Source organism: Sus scrofa, chromosome 4, assembly GCF_054392235.1.
Source record: "Sus scrofa isolate SSC_HxYL_T2T_F1_AM1 chromosome 4, Sscrofa_HxYL_maternal_Yorkshire_Landrace_v2.0, whole genome shotgun sequence".
Lineage (NCBI taxonomy): Eukaryota > Metazoa > Chordata > Mammalia > Artiodactyla > Suidae > Sus > Sus scrofa.
The window spans coordinates 2,582,231-2,604,150 of record NC_139386.1 but is presented as its reverse complement, the minus strand read 5'-3'; the positions used below and the strand labels follow the sequence as shown (position 1 = coordinate 2,604,150).

Here is a 21,920-nt window from a genome sequence, read left to right as displayed (position 1 = left end):
AGGGACTGTCAGGCGTGGGTGTGTGTGTGTGTGTGTCTGTCTGTCTGCCTGCCTTCTGTCTACCCATGGATGCGTCTGGACCAGAAGCTTCCTGTTCAGTACCGTGAGGGACACGCAGGTCAGGAGGAGGGTGGATAACCTTGTTTGAAGGATGGAATCCCTTTTGCTTCTCGAGTTGATGGGCCCAGCAACTGTTCTCCCTATTTAAGGACCGTGGCAAACGTACAAGAGGAAGCGGGGTTTCTCCAGGTGAAAGAGGGTGTCTGTTTGCCTGTGAAGGGTTTGTTCTAAGTCTTCACCTAAACAGGCCTAGCTGCCCAAAACCTCGCTCGCACACCAGATGTGGCCTGTGGGCGCTGAAAGAGAGGCTGGTGGGCAGACAGGGCGATGCTCCACGCCCCTGGCGAGGTGAGCCTGGGCGCCCCCAGCGTCCCGTCCTGGCCCTGTCACCGCACTGCAGACCCTCGGTGCCTCCCAGTGTCTGGACGGAGGCTGCCTCTGTCCTCGAAGGACGAGGCCCGGTCGTTGCTCGGAGGGCGTGGACCTCGATGCTGCTCTTCGTGGTCAGCGGTTGCCCTGTGAGGTGGCTCAAGCTGCCGCCCCTGTGCCCACCGAGGTTCGAATCTAAGTGTGGTCACGGGTGGTCACTTCGGGCTGGCCTTGTCCTCTTGGAGACTGTGTCTTCATGTGAAAAGTGCGAGGAAACAGCCCTTCCCATGTGAGAGCACGCTGACTCCTGAGAGATGCGAGAGGCAGAGGCTGGGCCTCGGAGCATCCACGGGTGTGAGGGTTAGTGACAGTAACCCCCACAGGTGGCCCTGGCGGGATGGGCAGGCCCGGCTTTGAAGGGGGAGGGGCAGCGGAAGACGGCATTCCCCCGCGGGAGCATCACCCCAGGTCCTTCCACCCATGGCAGGGGCGCCTTCCCTTTGGGTGTCTGGCCCACCTCGGGGTCGGTGACCGGTCCCACCTGCACCTGCTGCCCCCACCGCGGCCCCTTGTGCTCGCACCATTAGGGTTGGCGTGGACTCGGCCCGCTGTCCCCCAGCCGGGCCAGGCAGCATGCAGAGCCTGCTGGTTGGCGCTGAGGAAGGGCCCCAGGTGACAGCAGTGTCTCTCGGCAGGACTTCCTGCCACGCAGGTGTCCCTAACGGGCAGCAGCATCCGAAAGGGCCTCCTTGGTGCCGGAGGACAGGGCGTCTTGGGGTAAAAGGCTTGCTAAGGGGAGGCTGCAGCTGGCTTCCCGGGTCTCACAGGAAAGGCGTGTGCGGGCTCGGGGGCGCTGGGCTTCGAGTCCCAAAGGCGGCCAAGGACAAGGGGTCATTCCTCTGTGGCCATGAACCCCCCCCCTCCCCGTGATAGGAAGCCGGAGCCCGCCTGGGGGGCTTGCCCCCTTCTCCTGTCCCTTCCTCTGTGGTCGATGGTGCTGCCCGGGGGGTTTCGCGCAGGGCGGGCGGTGGAGGGACAGTCCTGCAGCCCCTCGCTCTCCTCGGAGGGGCTCCGTCTGCACCCAGCCTCGGTCCAGCCTCCTCTCTGCAGTACTAACTCGGCGACCCGTGGCTCTGGTGATGTGACGTGGGAGGCCTGGGCTTCCTGCGTGGTGACCAGACGAGGAGGAGCTTCCAGAGGCCCCCAGGGAGGGCACTGTCACCTGCACTTCTGACCCTCGCCCGCGGGCCAGCGGGGGCTGTGGCTCGGGAACAGGAACTCCCCCAGAACCGCGGCAGCGGGGCGGCCTCTTCAGCACAATGGGGCCACGGTCTGCGTGTCCCTGAGAAAACGCGGGGGCGCCCCAGGCCGTTAGCGAGGCCGAGCCGAGGGCGGCCGGACGCGGGAAGGACCCGCGGCCCCGCCAGTCACAGCGCGGCTGTCAGGCGCGTTGGTCCTTGCGCCTGGCCCTCACGCCGGCTCCTCGCCCCGCAGGTGCCGGGAACAGTATCGTGGTCATGACCGCGAATGGATTCCTCCGTCAAGAGCTGAAGATCGACGAGGGCTTTAAGGACAGAAGCGCCTTCCTGGCTTTCCAGCTCCTGCACGAGGTACCTGCCACAGCTGGGCCCCCGCCCGCGTGCCCCTGGGCCACCCCGTGTCCTGACCCGTCCCATTTTAGCAGGAGCAGCTGTGGGCGGCCTGTTCCAGGTACGACAGCATCTACGTCTGGAGCCTGGAGGACCTGGCGCGGCCCCCGCAGAGGGTCTGCCTCCGGGACTGCTCGGCGATCACGTGCATGATCAGGGTGAAGCAGCAGGTGAGGCGGGGCCGCCCCCGGAGCCTCCGCGGCCGCGGGGCGCGGGGCGCGCGCTCACGGCCTGCTCTCCCCGCAGATCTGGGTGGGCGGCACGGGGCTGTCGCAGGGGAGACCCAAGGGGAAGATCTACGTCATCGATGCCGAGCGGCGGACGGTGGAGAAGGAGCTGGTGGCCCACGCGGACACCGTGAAGACCCTGTGCTCCGCGGAGGACAGATACGTGCTCAGCGGGTCCGGCTGCGAGGAGGGGAAGATCGCCATCTGGAAGGTCGAGTGACCAGTGACCGCGGGCCGGCATCGCGGGCGGCGTGCTCGGCAGCCACGCGCCTCCTGCGGGCGCCGGCGCCTCTCCCCGGGGGGCGCGGCCAGGCGGGTGGGCGGGGCCGCCGCAGGTGCCTGCCTGGCTCTCCGGCCTCGGTCACGGCCGGGAAGAGCCGCCCTTTCTGTCTTGGACCCGATTAAACTACCGTTCCAGGGCGGGGTGCTTCTCAGGCGGTATCTGCTGAGAAGGCCCCCCCTGCGTTGTCTGGATGGTTCCAGCACCTGCGACGCGGGCCAGCCAGAAGCAGTTTAGCCAAAGCCCCAGGACCTGCCGACCTCGAGTCTCCGGTTGTGCTCTTCCTCCAGGCCACTTGCCGAGTACAGAGCCCTATGCTGCCAGCCCTATGCTGCCAGCCCTGACCTCGTCTCCAGCAAAGCTCGTGAGAAGGGCTGTCGGTTTTTGTTCTGTTTCACAGCTGCACCCTGGGACACAGACGTTCCCGGGCCAGGGACTGCATCTGAGCCGCAGCTGCAGCAACACCAGATCCTTTAACCCACTGCCTAGGGCCAGAGGCTGAACCTGCACAGCAATCTGAGCTGCTGCAGCCGGAGTCTTAACCCGCTGCACCACAGCAGGAGCTCCAAGAGGGGCTCTTTTTAAATGACCTCTTTTTGGTTGGACAGGTTGGCGCCTGCCCCGGCTCTTCCCCATCCCAGCAGGTGACCAGGGCCTGCCCAGGGAGAACACTGTGATAAGGCTGTCTGGACCGGGTGGCCGGCTCAGGCAAGCTGTGTCTTTTCTTGTTCTTTTTAACTAACGCAACATTTTTATAATGAAGAGACCTAAAGCTTTTTTCTACCAGAGTTCCACCTAAAATAGCACGTACCGACTCTCACCAGATACCAATGTATATTTCGTTTCCACTCTACTCGGGTCTCGCTGCACAGCGTGTGTGCATATGTAGATGGTGCCTTATTATTTAACTGAGGATAATCAGACTGGCTATAAAGAAGTATTTGCGGAAAGAGACCAGTTGTGTATTTTTACCGTAACACAGATTTCGTCCCCACACTGTCAGCGAGGGAGGTTTCGGCGTGGTTGCTGCACACAGAGGGAGCAGTGTGTCGGGGCCTGGGGCCTGTCCCCGTGGATCCATGATGCACTCAGCTGCAGAGGCCTTGCCCCAGACCCTCCGCCCCAGGTTTCTGGGCCTGGGACGGGCACCCCGCGAGGCCTCACCCTCCCAGAGAGGTCGCCGAGGGTCTCTGTCAGGCCCTCTGAACACAGCCAGGCTTTGGAGGCATCTGCAGGGTCCAGAAGGTACGAACAGTGACATTCTGGAGCATTCTGAGACCATGGTGCGGAGAACAGCGGGACAGCCTAGTTCCACGTGCCCCCACCCAGTCCCTCTCTCTCTCTGGGGAGGGGGTGTTTCCATGACTTCCAGAAGGGGGCCGGCCAGCAGCGAAGGGCGGAAGGTGGAATTGGGCTTTCGTAAACCCACGACACATGAAAAGCGTGTCAGAATCCCCATCAGTACTGCATTCCGACCCACCCGTACCCGGGGGTTTTCACATTGCGGCGACGTGCACTCTCTCGGTGACCCAGTAGCCGCTGCTGTCCGCTTCCGCCCCTTCGGCCTCGCCCAGGAGCTCCCCCCGCCAGCTCCCCCAGGGCTGCCACGGGGGGGGGGGGGGGTTGGGGGGGGCGGCTCTCGCGCTTTTCCTTGTTCTCGGTGGGGAAGCTTCTCCACGACGGAGACTGCGTTTGAAGTGAGCGCAGAAAGACCAGAGGCGTTTAGGACGCGTCCTTCACCCCCAAGGGGAAAAGGCGGTGGCCCGTGGGGCTCGCGGGGAGCAAAGGCGGCGCGCAAGCGCGGCTCTGTCGCGGGCGAGGGACCCGCCCGTGGGGTCTGCGGAGGGAAGGGCACGTGCGGGCCTTCGGGGCCTCCGTGCTGAGCTGGGGCCGAGTCCGCTGAGTCGTGCAGAGGCCCCAGAGGAGCCAGACTCGTGAAGCAGACGAGACCGCCCTGCCGGCATCAAACGGGTGCCGGAAAAGCCCGTGTAGCTCACACCAGGAGCGGGGCTACGGGGAGCTCCTGCCCGGCTCGGCCGATGCGGACCGTGGGCGAGGCTCGCTCCAGGGCCTGTCAGCCCCGCTCCCTGCTCCCTGCTCCCTGCTCCCCGCACACGCCCAGCAGGATGCGCTCAGAGGACAGCCCGGGGATCGGAGGGAGCTGTGCCTTCTGAATTACAAGGGTGTGACTTCTGTCCACTTCTAGAGGATTCCTTAGGAAGATGTAGGGGTGCTTTCTCTGCATGGCGGGGGGTGGGGGGGCATGGCTGGAAAGCCAGGCAGGGGGCCCTGCTGTCGCTGCCTCTGCCAGCATTGGTGTTTAGCACCGTGAGGCTCGGCGCCCCGGGAGGTGGGGCTCGTAGACACCGCAGAGCTGGTTTCTCCCAGTCGGGGTGCGGCCTGGAATGGCTTGGCCTGCTGGGAAGCTCTGGGCTTCTGCGCCTTGGGACAGAGAGGCAGCCTGGGACCCTGGGGGGGGGGGGACGGGCAGGAGGACCTGGCTTCCTGATTTGATGCCTGTAAAATAGAGGCATTAATAAAATCAAATCAAAATAAAATAGCTCCTTCTCATAGGGCTGCTTTGGAGACAGAGAAGGGCCATCCACTACCAGGCCTGGGAGCAGCTCAGAGGATGTTCGGTCCTGGGCTGCCTGCTGGGCTCTTGTGAAAAGAAGAAGAAGGTGCAAATAAAAGTGACGGAACTACTGCAGCTGAGTGGTGGCCCTGAGAGCGACATCCAGACATCCACGTCCCAGCCCCCGGGACCTGGGTGGTGATCTCATTTGGAAAAAGTATCTCTGTAGATATAATTAGGTTCAGGGTCTTATGATGGGGTCGTCCTGGATCCAAAGACAAGTGTCCTGAGAAGAGGTCAGAGGCCGCCTTCATGTCACCTGCAGGAGACGCGCTCCAGACGCCAAAGTGCACATGGACCAAGAGTGAAGGGTGACGAGCCTGCGCCCTGCAGACGATGAGCCTAAATGGCGGGCAGAGCTGTGACTCTCAGACTAGACGACGGCAGCGGAGGGCACAGGACGGGACAGGGTGCGTGTGGCGGAGGGGTTGGCGCATTAAGTGGCGAGGTGAACCTGGACGTGTCTGCGCTTAGCAGCAGAGTCACGCTGTGTGACACACGCACACTAGGACTGCAGGAGAAACCAGACAAGCCCACTCTCACTGGAGATGCTGACACACTCCTCAGCAAACTGACAGAGCAGGCAAATCCAGAATGAGCAAGGCTGGAGGAGATTCGACACGGCTGCCACCATGACCTGATTTACAGAAGGCCACGCCAACGACAGTGGAGACCCATCTTTTCAAGGACACCCGGGGTCTCTGTCAAGCTAGGTTATGTACTTGCTGACCAGAAGGTGCAAAAGATTTAAGTCACAGGATATGCTCTCAGACCACAGCAAAATTAAATGAGACATCAAAGGCAGTAGTAATTACCTAAAAACCCCCAAATGAAAATTACGTTGGAAGTTAAACAAAATGCTTCCAAATATAACCTATGGGTCTAGGAAAAGAAATCACTAGGGATATTATAAACTGTTTTGAACTGAGTGGTAGTGAAAACAGAATGACTCAAAATTCATAGGATGCAGCTAAAGCAGTGCTCAGAAGAAAAATTAAAGCTTCAAACACCTCTATCAGAGGAAAGATTTAAAGTCGACAATCTAAATTTCCATCACAGGAGTTCCTGTTGTGGAGCAGTGGAAACGAATCCGACTAGGAACCATGAGGTTGCAGGTTCGATCCCTGGCCTCGTTCAGTGGGTTAAGGATCCGGCTGTGAGCTGTGAGCTGTGGTGCAGGTCGCAGACTCGGCTCGGATCTGGCGTTGCTGTGGCTGTGGCGTAGGCTGGCGGCTGCAGCTCTGATAAGACCCCTAGCCTGGGAACCTCCATGTGCCGCAGATGCGGCCCTAAAAAGACAAAATAAACAAAGTTCCATTGTAAGACTATAGAAAAATGAAAACATACAATCCCAAATAAGTAAGTGGGGGAAGAATAAAGGTAAGATGAAAAATCAATGAAATGAAAAACAGAACCAAGAAAGCCAAAACTTGGTTCTTAAAAACAGAAGGTAAACTCTGGGAAGACTGAGCAAGGAAAGTAAGGAAAGACAAGTTACCGTATCGGGGATGCGACAGGGGATACACCCTTGCAGACGTCAAAAGGGCATCATGAAGATCTTGGTGCCGGCACATTTGAGAGCTTAGATGAGATGCATAAATCTCCTGAAAAACAACTTTATGCAACCAAGGCAAGAAGTAACAGAAAATCTGCAAGTCAACCATAACTTTAAAAAAAGTCTGCGTAGTTCTGTATTGAGAAGTAAATTACTGTCGTGTGGAACAATGTGTGTGCCCCCAGCGTCCTGTGCGCAAAAGTAGCCAGACACAGAGACCCCGGAGGTTTCCATTGGCGTGAGGTTCAAAACAGACAAACCATCCTTCGTGACGGGACTCGTATCACGGGTCGCCTGTGTGGGGTGGGGCTGAGCTGGAAGAAGTCAAGAGAGAATTCCGTGGCGCGAAGGAATTGTTCTCTGCAGACTCAGTTAAGTTACTCGGGGGCGGGCATGTGCCAGACCCTCACGGGCTGGCACACTTGCACCGGTGACTGTCACTGGCCGTGAATTCACCTCAATTAAATAACAAACAGGAACACCACTACAGATTCCACTGCTGTTAAGAAAGAATTAGGGAATATTTTGAGTTTGCTACCAATAAGCTTGCCCACTTAGATGCAATGGAAAAATTTTGTGAAAACACAACCAACCAAAGCTCATTTAACAGATACCTGAATTGGCTTATTTAGAATAAAGGAATTTAATCTGTAATTAAAAACCTTCTCACGGCGAAAATGACATAAAGAATTCAGTGATGAACTCTCCCAAATACATACGGAGTAAATAATATAAATTTTGTAATTTTTTCATAAAAATAAAAGGGGTGGAAGGCTTCCTATCTTGTATGTGAGGTGACCTTACCTTGCTACGAAAACCAGACGAGGTATTAAAAAGAAAAAAACACAGGCCGATTTCCCACCAGAAACATTAAAATCACCTTTTTAAAAAATGTTAGGAAATCAAATCTAGCAAGAGGATGAAATACCAGGTAGGATTTATCACAGGAACGCAAATTAGTCTAACATTCGAGACCAACGCATGTAATCCGCCGCCTTAGCAAACACACAAAAGCAAAGCACGAGTTCATCCCAACTGATTGGGAAAAAGCGTGTTTAACATAATTCAACAGCCATTCACGATACAGCTCTCAGCAAACTAGGAACAGAAAGAAACTCTCAACTGGACAAAGAGCAGCTGCCGAAAAACCCCACCGCGGACATCACACGTAACGGCGCGGTCAGTGTCTTCACTGTGAAGTCGGGAACAAGAGGCTCCTTCCCTCGCAGACTGGGAGGCGGTCTTGACAAAGCATGTGGCAGATAAAGGACTCGTTCCCTTAAAACCCAACAGTAACAAGGAAGCCAAACCAATTACAGAAAACAGGACCAAAAACCAGGAAGGCGGACAAGTGGTAGGTAAACAGGAGGAGGAGACGCAGGTTAAACCCCAGGAGGCACCACTACACCCCCCAGAACGGAGGGGGTTTTAAAACTGTGCTGACCAGGAGGCCGACAAGGCGGGCGCGACCAGAAAGCTCACTCGCCGACTGCGGCACATGCCAAATCAGAGCCCCGGCAGAAGAGTGTCTGGCAGCTTTTATAAAGTTAAAATTTTACATACCGCATGACTCACCAATCCCTCCAGGCATCTATCGAAGAGAGATGAAAACATACATGACACAGAATCTTGTACTCAGATGTTCACAGCAGTTTTATTCACAATAACCAAAACCTAGGAATGATCCAGGGCCCATCGACTGCTGCGCGGATAAGCGACCTGCAAGACATTCCGTTAGTGGAACATTACTCAGCGACAAGAGGGAACAGAGTAACACGCCTGCAAGACTGGGGACGGACCTCAAAAGCTGACGCTAAGTAAGGGACACTAGCCACAAAGGACCCCTACAGGAGCTCCCGTGGCGGCGCCTCGGCAACGAATCTAACATCCATGAGGACGGGGGTTCAATCCCTGGCCTTGCTCAGTGGGTTTAGGATCCAGCATTGCCTTGAGCTGTGGTGTAGGTCGAAGATGGGGCTCGGATCCTGCATTGCTGTGGTTGTGGTGTAGGCCGGCAGCTACGGCTCTGATTCGACCGCTAGCCTGGGAACCTCCATATGCTGCGGGTGTGGCCCTAAAAAGACCAAAAAAAAAAAAGCAAAAACCGAGTGATTGTCGTGTACAAGACGTGGGGGGAGGAAATACCTATGCAGGAGCTCAGGGGACTTTGGAGGTGACAAAGCATGTCGCTGAGGACACGCCTATGGACGCTTCTGTGCAAACATTGTGCCCATTTCTCCGGGGTGTGTCCCGAGCGGGGCTGCTGGACCGTGTCATCACCAGGCGTGTGTCTGACTCTCTGAGGAGGCGTCTACCCCGGCTGCAGTGTTGGTTACACATCTGCCAGAGCCTGTCGAATGGCACGCTTAAAACCGGTCAGTTTCTTACATGTAAGTGACACCTCAATAAAGCGCATGTTTTCAGCAGAAATACAAGTTGCAAACAGAGAAATAAATCATAGTTAACCCTGCATTACACACTTTCCTGATGCATGATGATGCTCAGAGGAACAAAATGCCAGACGTCTACTTACTTTGGGCCGTGTAGACGCCTACGCCCGAGTCCAAAGTCAAGCGGCTGTGCTGGGAACCGCGTCGCTCCTGGGGCCGTCACCCACGGCCAGGCCTGCGGTGGGCGCGCTCGCTGCCGCCACCTCCCCTCGGCGCCTCTCCAGCCCTTCGCAGGAGCCCTGCGCCCTTCAGCCCGGGGTTCCTTCCTCGTCTCCGGTCCGTCCCAGCCCCCGCCAGGATCCTCAGGTTGGACAAGACACATGCTTCCCTTTGAGTGGGTGTGTTTTCCAGCATGTCTAAGCGCCCGCAGCGGACGCTGCGCATCCAGCTTCCGGCGCCTTGGAGCCGTGTCCTGACCTAAAAATTATAATATAGCCTCTCCGTTTTGTTCGAAGAACCCAGCACAGAACAGAAGGACCTAAAAAAACTGTGCAAATGGGAAGCAAACAAAAGGCTGATGCAGTGAAAGCCAGGGGGTCTCTGCGTGCGTGAGAGGCCAGATGTGAGATCTCTCACTGAATTCAGTTCTTTTCACCCGTGAATGTGCTTGTCTACCTCTGTCCCACCTGCGGTCCTCTGCTCCCGGGAGCATCCCAGGGCATATACCTCCCGAAACCCAATTTAGTCAGCGCGGATCTGGTGAGGTCCAGACAGCAGCTACAAACAGATGCAAGTACGACTTTCTCTGGTTTTCCAATAAAAATGAAACTTAACAAAAGCCCTCTGTTGAGACTGTTAAAAGAAGGTAGGAGGGCGCTATGTGGGAATAAGAGGAAATACTTCGCTAAACAAAAAACGTAGATTGCAAGTTCTACACAGTGTGATCCAATTTTTCATAAAAAAAAATAGGTTTGCATCAGCCCGAGTGGGTTGGGGTGGGGTCTGGAGCACCCACCGTCCACTGTCCCCTCCTCAACCCTCGCTCTGTGCGTCTGGGGCGGGGGGTGGGTCGGGCTTGGCGGACAGCAGGGGGCGCCGTGCGCTCGCCTGAGCTGGGAAGGGAATGGGGAGGCGGGGAGGGGTCAGGCTCCAAGTCTCTCGTCACAGGCAGAGCCTGAGGCTCCTGCCTGCACCCTGCCTCGCCCCTGCACAAAGAGGAATGTGGGGACCCCTTGGTCCCCATGACAGGGAGGTGCGCCCAGGTACTGTCTTCAGGTCACAGCGTAGGACCAAGGTCCAGGGGCCTCCCAGCCTCTGACACCCCGATGCCCAGGCTCGACCCCAGGGCCCCTCGGTGACCTCCTCCCGCCACGACCCCCCCCCCCCACGACCCCCCTTTTCCTCCCCTTCCCCAGGCCGGCCTGCTCCCTGCTCAGGTGGGTCCTGAGTCTGCAGCTCTGCAGGGTGACCCTGGCGAGCCCCACCCCCTTCCTTTCCTCTGCTGTCAACTGCAGGGTGACAGCTGCTGCAGCCGACCAGGGCCCCACCCGGGCTGTGACACTCACCGCTGGGGGCTCTCTGGCTGGCTGATGGTAACCAGGGCTGTTCCCGAGTCCCCTTCCCAGGAGTCTGGACCCCCTGCCTGCCCACCACGACAGGCCTCGGAAGGAAGGGCTGCTGGGTGTTTGGCCGGGGTCTTGGCTGTCGGGTCAGCAGCACAGTCAGCAGGATGGGTGCGTGTCACCCCAGCCGACTCGGCCTGGATCCCACCTCCGGCAGGGCCCCAAGGGTTCAGACGTGGACCCCAGGTTTGGAGCTGGGGGACGAGCCCATACCTCATCCACTCCCAGCAGCAGGCCTCGGCCAGGGCAGGGGGTCACTGCTCTCCCCATACTGGACTCTCCTGGGCCAGCGGGGAAGGGGGGGCCCTGGGCCCTCAGCACCCCCACCCCCAAGGCAGAGAGAGGGGCTGCAGGGAAGTGACAGACACACCGCACTGGCACCTGGTCGGGAAAGGTTTATTAAGATACAACCACGGAGGTGACAGAGCAGAGCCGACGCAGGGAGGGCCGGGTCTACGCGCGGAGGTGAGCGCCACGTGGACAGGCCTGTGCACGGGTGTGGGGGACAGACAGCGCCCGGCAGCTGCAGCTCCCGGGAAGAGGCACGGGGCCAGGGGCCCTGCGTGGACACACAGACCCCAGGCCGCCTCCGCCCACCCCGTAAAAAGTTGAGTAATGCGAGCGAGTACTCTTCCTCACAGTCCCTTCCTCATGAAGCATCATGTGTCTAACACACACTTGTATCACCGCTAGAATCAGCGAGAGCTAGGACAGTGCTCCAACTTAATAAGTTGATAAAAAGTTGTCCTGTGGCCAGTTCACAATGGAACTAAATAAGTTTTGTTCCGAGATGCCCCGGAGTTTCTCTGGTAACAAGGGGCATTTCCAATAATCGGCTTGTCCTGCCACCCCGAGCGTCTCGGTCCACAGCACCGGAGACACGCAGACCGCTCAGCTCGCCGCCGGAGGTCCCAGCGGAGCCGGCCCAGTCCCGAGAGTGACCGGCAGAGGGGCCAGGTCCGGGGTGGCCGGCTCCCCAAGAGGAGGTAATGAGAAGGTGAAGGCAGAGCCCCCAAGCGTGCGGGTGTCTGAGGGTCGTGCCGCGTCCACGGCACCCGACAACCGCGCCCAGGGTGCTCAGTTAGTGGGTTCTGGGGGGCAGCCCCTCCAGCGGGCCCGGAAGCCGGCAGGAAGATGGATGTGGCGTCTCAGCAGCAGCCGCCCGCAGATGGGACAGGACAGACGGCCGTGCATCTTCCCGGCAGCAGCCCTCAAGGAGGACCCTGGCAGGTGCGCCTGCGCTCACGGCCGGGGGCTGAAGGTGGACAGAAGCCGGGGCACCAGCTCGAAGTCGCTTCGCATCACGTGAACGTGGAGGCGTCTCTGTCGCCGGCTGCCGTGCACACAGCCCCGGGAGGGAAAGGCTGGTACCTTTGGAGTGATGTTCAGACACGCCGCACAAACAGCACAGGCGGCAGAGGCCCGGGCCACCAGGGAGAGAAGACTGCCCTTTCGCACAGCCTAGGTCACTCTTGCCCTCGGAGAAGCTCCACTTTGGGGGGGGGGGGGAGGGGACACAGAGCGACCTCGCCACACACCTGTGCCTTGAGAAACACACCTGAGGACTATCTGGGGCCCAGCCCCCACCTCCCAGCCGGAACACTGCTGGTCCCCGGAACTCCTGGGGCAGCTCAGCAGGCTGGACCCCACGGCCAGCCCTCCAGCCACCTGGGAGCGTCACTGTGCTAAATGCAGACACCATGGGGACAAAGGGCCACCTGGCTGACACCGACGGCCTCCACGCCTTCCCCTGGGTGCCCTCCTGCCAGGCGCAGACTGTGCCGCGTGTCTGGGGCATCTCTAAGATTCTGCACTCAGCTGACTTTTATAGGGAACAAAAGATGCAAGTCAGACCTACCCCCTTTTGGCAACTAGTCCACTCATATTACGTGGTGACCAACCAAATCCCTGCCAAACCCACTCCCAGCCCTCTGACCTGTGACCCCCACTCCCAGCTGTCTCTAGCCTCAGCCACCCGGCCAGCGGACCCAGTGGCGCCACAGCCCACTGACCACAGCCTGACCAGTCCCCTCGGCTGGCGCATGGGACGGAGGGCCTTTCCAGCGAGCGGGACACAGAGGACCTGCTCTGGGGCAGACGCCGCCTCCCCGCCGAGTCTGAGGTGCAGCATTAGAGAGCACGCACGCCCGCCATAGTCGGCCTGCCTCGCTCAGCCTTTCTTAAGACACTAGGTGACGACACAGAGTTTCAAGTCAGTGCAACCTGGGAATAATCTCACTGCAAGGATGGAGCGGAGCTGAAAGCACTCACCCCAAGCACCTCAACACACACACCTGCCTGCTCAACGGCCCCCCACCTGCGAGGGGCCGGGAGGGCACTGTCGGAGGCCAGCTCCACAACTGCTCCTCTGGTGCAGACTGCAAGGCACCTGCTCGCCCAGACAGACGCAGTAAGACACGCTTTGGTCATGAACATCCAAAGGGCTTCGGAACCTGTGCAAACCTGCCCAGTGCAACCACCGCTGCCCCGAGGGGCCGACAGCAGCCACGCGCCTCGCACGCCTTCACCGCGGGCACGTTCCAGTGTGGTTCTTGTCCTCAAGGCGGCTTCAACGAAACATCCTCGGGTGTCTTCACTCTTCCAGACGACGATCGAGTGTCGGGCTGGGGTCTGGAAGGTTGTCAACAGGCTTTTCAGGCGGTGGTCCTGCTGTAAGCCCCTCCAGCCCCAGGCGGGCCCTGGGCCAGCTGCACGTCGCTGAGCACTGGCCATGGACACGGGCGGGCCCAGGGGGTGCTGCCCCTCCGGCTGGCCCACCTCCGAGCCTGACTTGGGCTGTACGACCCCTCCCTGCATTCTCTGCTTTCTGGCCTCCCTGTCTTCTCACTGCCAGAGACCCCGGGGAGCAAAGCAGCCACGCAGCAGCAGCCGTCGGGACGGCGTGACCACAGCCAAGACCACGGCAGAGGCGGCCCCCATCCTAAAGCCACTCGGGCGGTCCAACTGCGTTATCAGGGAGCTGCCAGGGCACCTGTGGGGGCACGCTGGCTGGCCAGGGGCATCAGTGGGGGTGGCAGGAACGCTGGCCGGGCCTGCGGTGGTAGGATGGATTTCCTGTCCCAGGCTGCTCTCCAGGGCACGCACATGGAAAATGCTTGTGTCTTCTGGTTGGTTCTGCGTGATCCTGTGCTTCTGAGGGGAGCGACACGTGGCCCGTGGACGCGTCCGATGCGGACGGGGACCGCTGCTCCTCAGACACGAGTCACAGCCTGCAAGGTGCCCCCAGCGACCGAGACAGGGCAAGACCAGAGGCCGGCCAAGTACAGTAAACACAGCTGTTCCTTTCGATACATAGAAAATTCAAGTCGTTTATTTAAAAACTGCTTAGTTTCATCTTGAAATAGATATATAGATATATTGGCTTTAGAATGTGATCATATTGCAGCATGATTCTCATGCACTTTAAAGTACTTTATTTAAAAAAAAAAACCATCAACTTGAGGCAGCGAAGTATCACAACTGTCTCCCTCTCCCCGGAAAGAGCAGGCCGTCCTCCTCCTCCTGAGATCGGCAAACGCAGACTGACGGTCCCGAAGAGGCCAAAGCAGAAACTGCTTAGTTATAAAGAGACTGTGGTTCGAAGAGCATGTTTCCAAGCAGCTGCGGAGGTGACGACAGCGCCGCCCGGGCACCCGAGCTTGGTGCTCCCGGGACCCAGGAATTCCGCTCGAGCTGACCCATGAGGGGACCTTCCTTCTGTCCCAAAGACACCCTCTCTTCACCGTGAGACGGTTCCGATTGTGGCAGCAAGTGGGGTGCAGGCGCGGAGGCCAGAGGAGCACGGGCCTGGCGGCGGGAGTTCTGCCCGTCGTCTGTCTCCCCAGCGAGTGGCTGAAAGATGGGCCAAAGTGCCAGGCGAGGCACAGCCCCTCTGGGGGCCCTGGGACAAAGAAGGGGCCGGGGGCTGGGCACGCGTGGGGCCAAACTGCCAGCTCCAGGCCGCCCCGCGGGCCTCCCGTCCCAGCCCGTGACTCGCCCTGGTCTCCCCGTGAGAATCCCGGGGCCCTGCCTCCTCCCAGCTTTGGTGTCGCTGCTGCCACCGCCCGCCGCCCCGGAGCAGGGCTGACCGGGCACAATCTGCAAAACTCTGAGGGAAACAGGAGATGCTGTTCTTCTAAGAAAACCACAGTTTGGGGGGAAAAAAAGAACTTTTCCCCCCGAAAATAATCAAAGAGAAAAATACTCTCCAAGAGCTGCAGCACCAACAAAATGTGACGAGATCTGACAGAACGTCCAAATACCTGTAGGCATCCACAGGGGAAAAATTGGATAAAAATGTTTTAGTCACTGACTACACGACTGTTATCTGAAGTATTCAGATAAGATATAGCAAAGGACATCATATATTTTGTTTTCAATGATGACTTTAGAAATGCAGAAATCTTACTTTTTTTCTAAATTGCTTATTGTCTATATTGTAAATCTGGTTTACAGTTTTAAAACATGCAGAATAATATACCTGCAGAATAAGAGATACCGTTGAAATTAGAAGATCTTTTTCGATTAAAAAAAAAAGATTTCAAACGATTTCTTTTAATTGTGGAAAACGCAGTGAACGCGGCTGGCATTGTTGCCTCGTGGCGCAAACCTCCCCCACGGCTACCGCGCCTCGGCTGTGCCAAGCGGCTCTGGGTTGTGCGGCCGCCCAGGCCGAAGCAGCCAGCCTGCGGGGCGGCGTGCGCCCCCTGCCTCCCTGCGCCCCGGGACGCGCGGGCCAGCGCGGCTCAGACCATGGACTCGGTCTCCACGGGCCCCTGCGGGCCCTCCTTCCGGGACAGCCGCAGCACGGTGGGCTTCTCGCCGCCGCCGCTCCCGCCTTCGCCCAGCGGCTGGGAAGACAAGCCCTTCTGCTCCTCCTTGGCCTCTTCGGACACCTCGGGGTAGATGACCAGGAAGGTGGCCGTCAGGAAGCCCAGGAAAGAGCCCACGGAGGCCACCATGGGGATGACGCGCACAGTCCCAACGGCGTCGACCACGCCGCCCAGGGCGGAGGCCACCAGGATCTGGGAGATGTAGACCTGGCAGGAGAGGATGGCGCAGTCTATGCCAAAGCCTCGCCTGGAGCTCCCGGGGCTGTGCTGGACGTACTGCAAGAGAACATGGTCAGAGGGCCGGCGGTTACACATCCGTGCGGCCGGAACGGTGGCTCAGAAGCCTGGACCCAAGCCTGCCTGACCCCCGGCTGCTGGGCGACCACGCCGCCTGGCTCCCTGACCCCGTCTCACTCCTTCTGGACACAGCACTGGCGGTTCTGGCTGTTGTGATAAGGCAAGGAAGGTAAGTAACACGTGTTAGGACTCGGCACGGGGACCCTCCGAGGTGGTACAGCGGGTTAAGGAGCCGGCACTGCTGCAGCTGGGGCACACCTGCAGGTGCAGCTCGGGTTCAATCCCTGGCCCATACGCCACAGGGCCAAAAAAAAAAAAAAAGAAGCCCAGAAGCTTATTCTAACATTTAAATGAAAAGGAGGTGGTCACGAGACGCCAAGACAATCTGGAAGAAGCAGCAGATTCCCAGACAGACGCCACCAGATTCCAAGCCTTGTAAAACTACCCGAGACAGGGGAGCTTCTGAGGACAGACCAACCACGGTTTGATCTTCCACCTTAAGTCAGACAGAGACACACCCCCCGCCCCCCCCCCCCACAGTCTCTCCCGGGGGACCGCGGGCTGAGGGTGCAGGTGCAAGAGAAGGTGTGGGCAAGAAAGTTCTGGGCGGCAGCAGCGGTGACCCCCACCCAGGAGACGGACACGCCGCCCCCAGCCGGAAGGATGGAAGAACCCGGGCGAGAGCGCGGAAGTGGGAATCACAGGCCCGAGGGGAGACAGAGGCAGCAGACCGGCTGGCTTATGACGTTCAAAAATCAGCACGACCAGCCACGGCGTCAGAAGCCAGGGCGTGAACTTGTCACGCTCTGCGCCCAGTCTGGCTGGTGCTGCGAGTGTCTTTTCCCCGCTGCCCAGCCACGAGACTGTTCACCGACCCCTGCAGACACTTCTGCAGCCCGGTTGGACCTCAGCTCCACAGAGGATGTAAAAGACAACGCTGTTTTCAGGGCGTCCACGGGCTGTGTGTTTGGCGACGCCCAATCACGGTGCATTTCTTTTGCTTTCCTAGTTTTGTACATGGTGTGATCAGGACTAAAGGTCCTTGGGTTTGGGGAGAGACCATGGTGAGCTTTCCTGTGTTTTTCTCTTCCCCCCAGAGGGTCTGCAGCCGCCCTGAGAGCCTGCCCGGGGCTACGGAGCCTCTGAAAGGCGGCCCTTCTGCTACGAGAGGTGCTGCAGGTGGACGTAAACGCCGCGTGTCAGAGCCTCGGGGAGCAGACAAAGCAGCTCCATTTTCTACGACAACGCGGCAGCGCTGCGCGGATGTCCCTGAGCTACTGGGGTAGGTGACGTGCTGTTAAAATGGATGTCACCTGCCTTGTCGCTGTTCCAATGTGGCTACGCGGGACGGGACAGTGCTGGGCAGAGCTCCCCTCCCCTGGGGGCCTGTGAGGGGAACCTGGGAGCCAGGCAGCCACGCTTCTCCAAACCGCAACCCCGTGAGAGGCACCTGAAGCCCCCGCCCCGGGTGCCAGCCGCGGGAGGGGCAGGGGGCCCCGGGCCCTGGACCGCCCCCTTCCGGGCCACTTCAGAGCTCCCCCCAGGGGACTGTCGTGTCTCGAACGTCTCCCCCGACCCCACCCCCAGCAGGTACAGAGCTCGGTCCGGGGCTGAGAGGGGAACCAGCCCGAGCTCTGGAGCCAGCCAGGTCTGATGCGCGTCCTGGGCTGGTGATGCGGCGCCCCGGGACCTCGCCCGCCCCCGCGGCCCCTCCGGCCACGCACCTCCTTGATGTCGTGGTACTGGCCGAGCAGGGCGTAGGGGCAGTAGGAGATGCTCATGGAGACGACGCCCATGGTGCTGATCATGACCATGGCCACGTAGACGTTGGCGAACATGGCCATCACCGCCGTGCCCAGCGAGAAGCCCAGCGTCCCCAGCACGTAGATGACCCTGATGCTCAGGTCGTAGTTGTCCAGGTACTTCTGCAGCAGGGCTGCGGGGATGCGAGGCCACCGGTGACCAGTGGGCGCGGCCTGCTGGCTCCCCCCCCACAGCCCGCCTCCTCCTGGCCCAGCCTCTGTCCCTGCGCCCCCGCCGCCGCGCACAGACCCCACTGTGGTGCCCGACACTCCCCCGGAGCAGGGCTGCGGCTCGCTGGGCCCCACTCTGCTACCAGGGGCCCCACTCCGTCTTGGTTCCCGACCCCAGGACCCGGCCCCACCCTGCAGCTCCCTCGGGCCTCCCTGCCCTGCCAGGTCCTTCCACCGACCGGTGCCCGCTCGGGGGGCCTCGTCCTAACTCGAGAACTGCGCTGTGGCTGGTTCTCCTCCCGGGGGCCCACCCTCTGGGTCTGCGTTAGGGTTAGGGTAGGCTGCTGTCCACCCTCCTGACCCAGCCGTCCTAGGAACTCAGCACCGGCTGCCTCCTGCTACTGGCAGTCACCCTACTCGTTCCTGGGGAGAAAACAGGCCGGGGGCCCAGCCTAGACTGGCCCAGGAGACCCTCTCTGCGCCATTTCCAGAAGGGGTGCCGCCATGTGGCTCCCAGGACCGAAGCGTGGCACCCTGAAGCCCTGCGCTCCTGGACACAGCTGACCCCCAGGGAAAGGCCTCTGTCCAGCCGCCCTGACCGCGGGCAGGCCCTGACCCACTGCACGCCTTCAGGCAAGAGCAGGATGCCTGGCCCACCTCTCCCTGGCTTCCTGGCTCGGGGCACGGCTGGGCAGCGCTGCCATTACCCCAGGGGCCCCAGGCAGGCGCCTGCATGGAGGACAGCCCGCCGAGGGTCTCGGGACATCAGCTGCAGCGGCTCATCCCCCAAATGCACAGGTTTCAATGCTGCTGTGCAGTCAGGGCCCACTGTCCGCAGGGCAGGACGCTGCCTGTCTTTCTGGTGGCCGAGCAGCTGCCCAAGGGCCGCTTACCTGAGCAGGTCGCACCTGTGGCCGCGTAGATGACCAGTCCCCAGCAGCCCATCTTTACGCCCGAGTTGTAGGCCTGCCAGGCCGTAGAGTTGGACGGGGCCTGTTTGAGAAACGGGACTGGGCTTCAGGGGGCGGGAACGGCATGCTGCACCTCCAGGGAAAGGGGGTTATTTTGCTCTTAGCTGCAGGCAAGCTGGTTACCGCAGGCGATGGAAACACCGCATGGAGGCAAAGTAGCCACAGCCCAGGTCGGGCTGCAGAGGGTGATTCGCAAGATCTACCCCAGCCCCGCTCCCGCCTATACCCCCTGGGAGCCCAGCGTTGGCACAGAGCAGCTCAGAGACTGGGGAGGCCCGAGCCGGTACTGCGGCCATCCTGGCCCTCCTGCCCAACCTCGGGCACACAGGTACAGGTAGATGTGAGCCAGCTGATGCCGTGGAGACTGGAGGCCGTGCCCAGCTGACCAGGCCACAAGTAACCACAGTTGGCTATTCTATGCCCCAAGTCCCGGGGTGGTCTGTACTTGGCGAGAGCTGGCATGGGGCCCGTCTCTGGCTCCACTGTGCTCCTGCAGGTGTGACAGCCTGGCAGTTTGCTTGCCGTGGGCCCAGGTGTGAACCCCTCTCGGGGTCACGTGATGACCCCCGACCACATTAACCGTGGGAGACACACAGGCCAGCACCGGAGCCCCGCAGACACCCACCCGGATGCTGGGCTGAATGCGTGCTGGTGGCCTGCCAGACGCTGGGGCCGCCCTGAGCTCAGGGCACCGCCTAGCTTCCCCAAGTCTCCTGTGTCTCTCACAAGTGGCTGCGAGTGTCCCGAGTGGGGTCTGAGCGCTCACCTTGGGGTCCCCCTCGAAGATGACCTGGCCCATGAAGTCGGTGTAGAACACGGCCTCGGCGATGACGGAGAACCAGGTGAGCAGGTGGCAGAGGCAGAGCCGCACCAGCTCCTTGGGCATCTTCAGCATGGACAGCCACAGCAGCCGCACGGTGGTCTCGCCCTCCCCCTCCTCGCTCTCTGTGTCCCCGCTGGACGTGGTGGCCCCGCTCTGGTTCCGGCGCCGGCAGCGCTGCCGCTGCCGCTTCTGCAGGTCGTAGAGGTCGCTCATGCTGCGCGAGGGCTTGATCAAAACCACGGCGTTGGCCCGCCGGTAGCGGTAGCGGTGGGACCCGATCTTGCCGTAGTAGGAGAAGGTGCTGGAAGCCTGCCGGCGGAACATGTGCCGGCGCCGCCGCACGGAGCCCGACGCGACCGGGGGCTTCACGTCCGCCCTGCTGAAGCCGACGAGGCCGTCGCATGGCGGGGAGCCGCCCCCGTTCGGGAGCTGGGCTGCGTCCAGGTGGTTCTCCAGCAGGGTCTCGTCCTCCCCGGCGGGCTCCCGCCGCAGCGGGGGCAGGCGCGGCGGCCGGGCGCGGGCGAGCTCCTGGCTGGTGCTGCGGGGCGTGCTGGGGTAGGAGGCGTCCTGGAAGATGGAGGGCTCGATGTCGCGCAGGAAGAGCAGCTCGGGCTCCAGGTCCAGCGCGGCGTCGGGCACGTGCAGCACCGAGTCGCTCTTGCTGCGTGCCAGGCCCGCGTCCAGGTAGTCCAGGGCCAGCTCGTGCTCCGACTGCACCTCGTCGGGGAACAGGGCGCCGCCGTCCAGGACGCTGGCGCGGAGGCCGGGAGCCAGCGCGTCGGCCGCCTCCACGCTGCGCTCCTGCTGGGGGCTGTACTGCTCCTCCTCGATGCTGAGCAGGTGCAGGGCCACCGACACCGTGAAGACGATGGCCGCGAAGAAGAAGAGCACCTGGTTCTGCGTGCGGAACCAGGAGCCCAGGAAGGTCTGGGTCCAGTCCAGCCCCCCCAGCACGTAGCCGATGGCCCCACCAAGGCCTGAGGGACAGGAGCGAACGGGACAGCCATGAGGGCTGCGGCAGCCTCGGCCCCCGGCGGGGGAGACCGGCCGGGAGGGACCCAGACCCACCCCGCCCCCAACCGCAGGGGAAAGGACGGTGGAACAAGGACGGCGGCCGACCCCAGGTCTGGGATCCTGACCTGACGGATTCTGCGTCATGAACCAAGAGGGACGGGCACTGGGACGGGAAGCAGGTGGCCACTCTGGGGGGAACCGCCACCCCCTAAGCTCAGGACTCCACCAACCTCCCATCGACCTGAAGGCTGCCGGCCACAGGGAGCGGCCCGCACAGGGAGGGCCCTCCCGACCCCAGACCAGTCACTGGCCCTGCTGGGGTCCTGCCTGCCGCCTCGCCCACCGGGGTCGGAGGGAAGCCGCCTCGCCCACCCACCCCCGACCTCAGACAAGCCCGGCGAGGCCCGGGCAGCGGGGGCCGGGGTCAAGGGTGCGCTCTCACCGGCAGAGAAGGCGTGGATGTTCAGAGCCATGTCCTGCTCCTCGCTGTCCACCACGTCCAGCAGGTAGGCTCGGATGGGCCCCTCGGTGGCGTCAGCGCTGAAATCCAGGACCACCACTCCCAGCACCGTGAGCACGATGCCAATGGGCTGCCGGTTGGGGACATCGCCGAGGGACAGACCTGGCCAGGCACGAGGGAGCAGCCGAACCTCAGCGCCCAGGTGCAGGCAGGGGCCTCCCAGGGGGACGGTGGCCTCCCACCCCAGCCAGAGGCGATGGGCTCCTTGGCACAGACTCTCCGTACGGAAGGGGGGCTGCTCTTTTCCCCTTTCTGCATCTGCAGCGTTTTGTCTCGCTGCTCGCATCACTCTCCAGCGGGCCTCGCGGAGCTCGCTCGCCTTCACGCTTTGTAACTCAAAACGGGGAGCGGCCCCTCCTGCCTGCCTTCACGGGGGCTGCCTGGAGCGCCAAGAGCATCGAGAAAAGGGGGCGTGGGACAGGCCCGGGCGCTCACAGCACCGACGTGCACCCTGTCGGGAGGCCAAGGTCAGCTGCCTCGAGGGAGCAGGTGTGCCTGCCGGCCTAGGGTCTGCGCCTCCACAACACGTGGGTTTTCCTGACCATCCCAGCGCCGCTGGGTTCCTCGGACACTGCGACGTCACAGGGGACAGCTCGGCTGGACTCCGACTGAGGGAGGCTCACAGCGCACACTTTCCAACTCGCTTTGCAGGGACTTAACCTGTGGAGGCCACGACACTGATGGCCCTTTCGTGCACCTGTGC

General features: G+C 60.9%; 2 protein-coding genes across 8 annotated transcripts in view; one reads left to right on the top strand and one right to left on the bottom strand.

The window, feature by feature from the left end:
* Nucleotides 1-3,539, top strand: part of DENND3 (DENN domain containing 3) — a 47,366-nt gene extending 43,827 nt beyond the window's left edge. For 4 of the 5 annotated variants that reach the window (XM_085021602.1, XM_085021601.1, XM_021088792.2 and 1 more), the window contains 3 exons: nt 1,924-2,039; nt 2,111-2,248; nt 2,325-3,539. In XM_085021602.1, the coding sequence (XP_084877728.1) occupies nt 1,924-2,039; nt 2,111-2,248; nt 2,325-2,525 (455 nt within the window). In that variant the 3' untranslated portion in view covers nt 2,526-3,539. The remainder of the gene's footprint in view (nt 1-1,923; nt 2,040-2,110; nt 2,249-2,324) is intronic. The other variant, XM_085021598.1, reaches the window with a different exon arrangement.
* Nucleotides 3,540-11,167: 7,628 nt separating this feature from the next.
* The window catches only part of SLC45A4 (solute carrier family 45 member 4), a 79,434-nt gene continuing 68,681 nt past the window's right edge, over nt 11,168-21,920 (bottom strand). For all 3 annotated transcript variants that reach the window (XM_085021604.1, XM_085021605.1, XM_085021606.1), the window contains exons 4-8: nt 21,140-21,319; nt 19,627-20,660; nt 18,783-18,882; nt 17,641-17,852; nt 11,168-15,895 (exon numbers count right to left, since the gene is read on the bottom strand). In XM_085021604.1, coding sequence (XP_084877730.1) covers nt 15,533-15,895; nt 17,641-17,852; nt 18,783-18,882; nt 19,627-20,660; nt 21,140-21,319 — 1,889 coding nt within the window. In that variant the 3' untranslated portion in view covers nt 11,168-15,532. The remainder of the gene's footprint in view (nt 15,896-17,640; nt 17,853-18,782; nt 18,883-19,626; nt 20,661-21,139; nt 21,320-21,920) is intronic.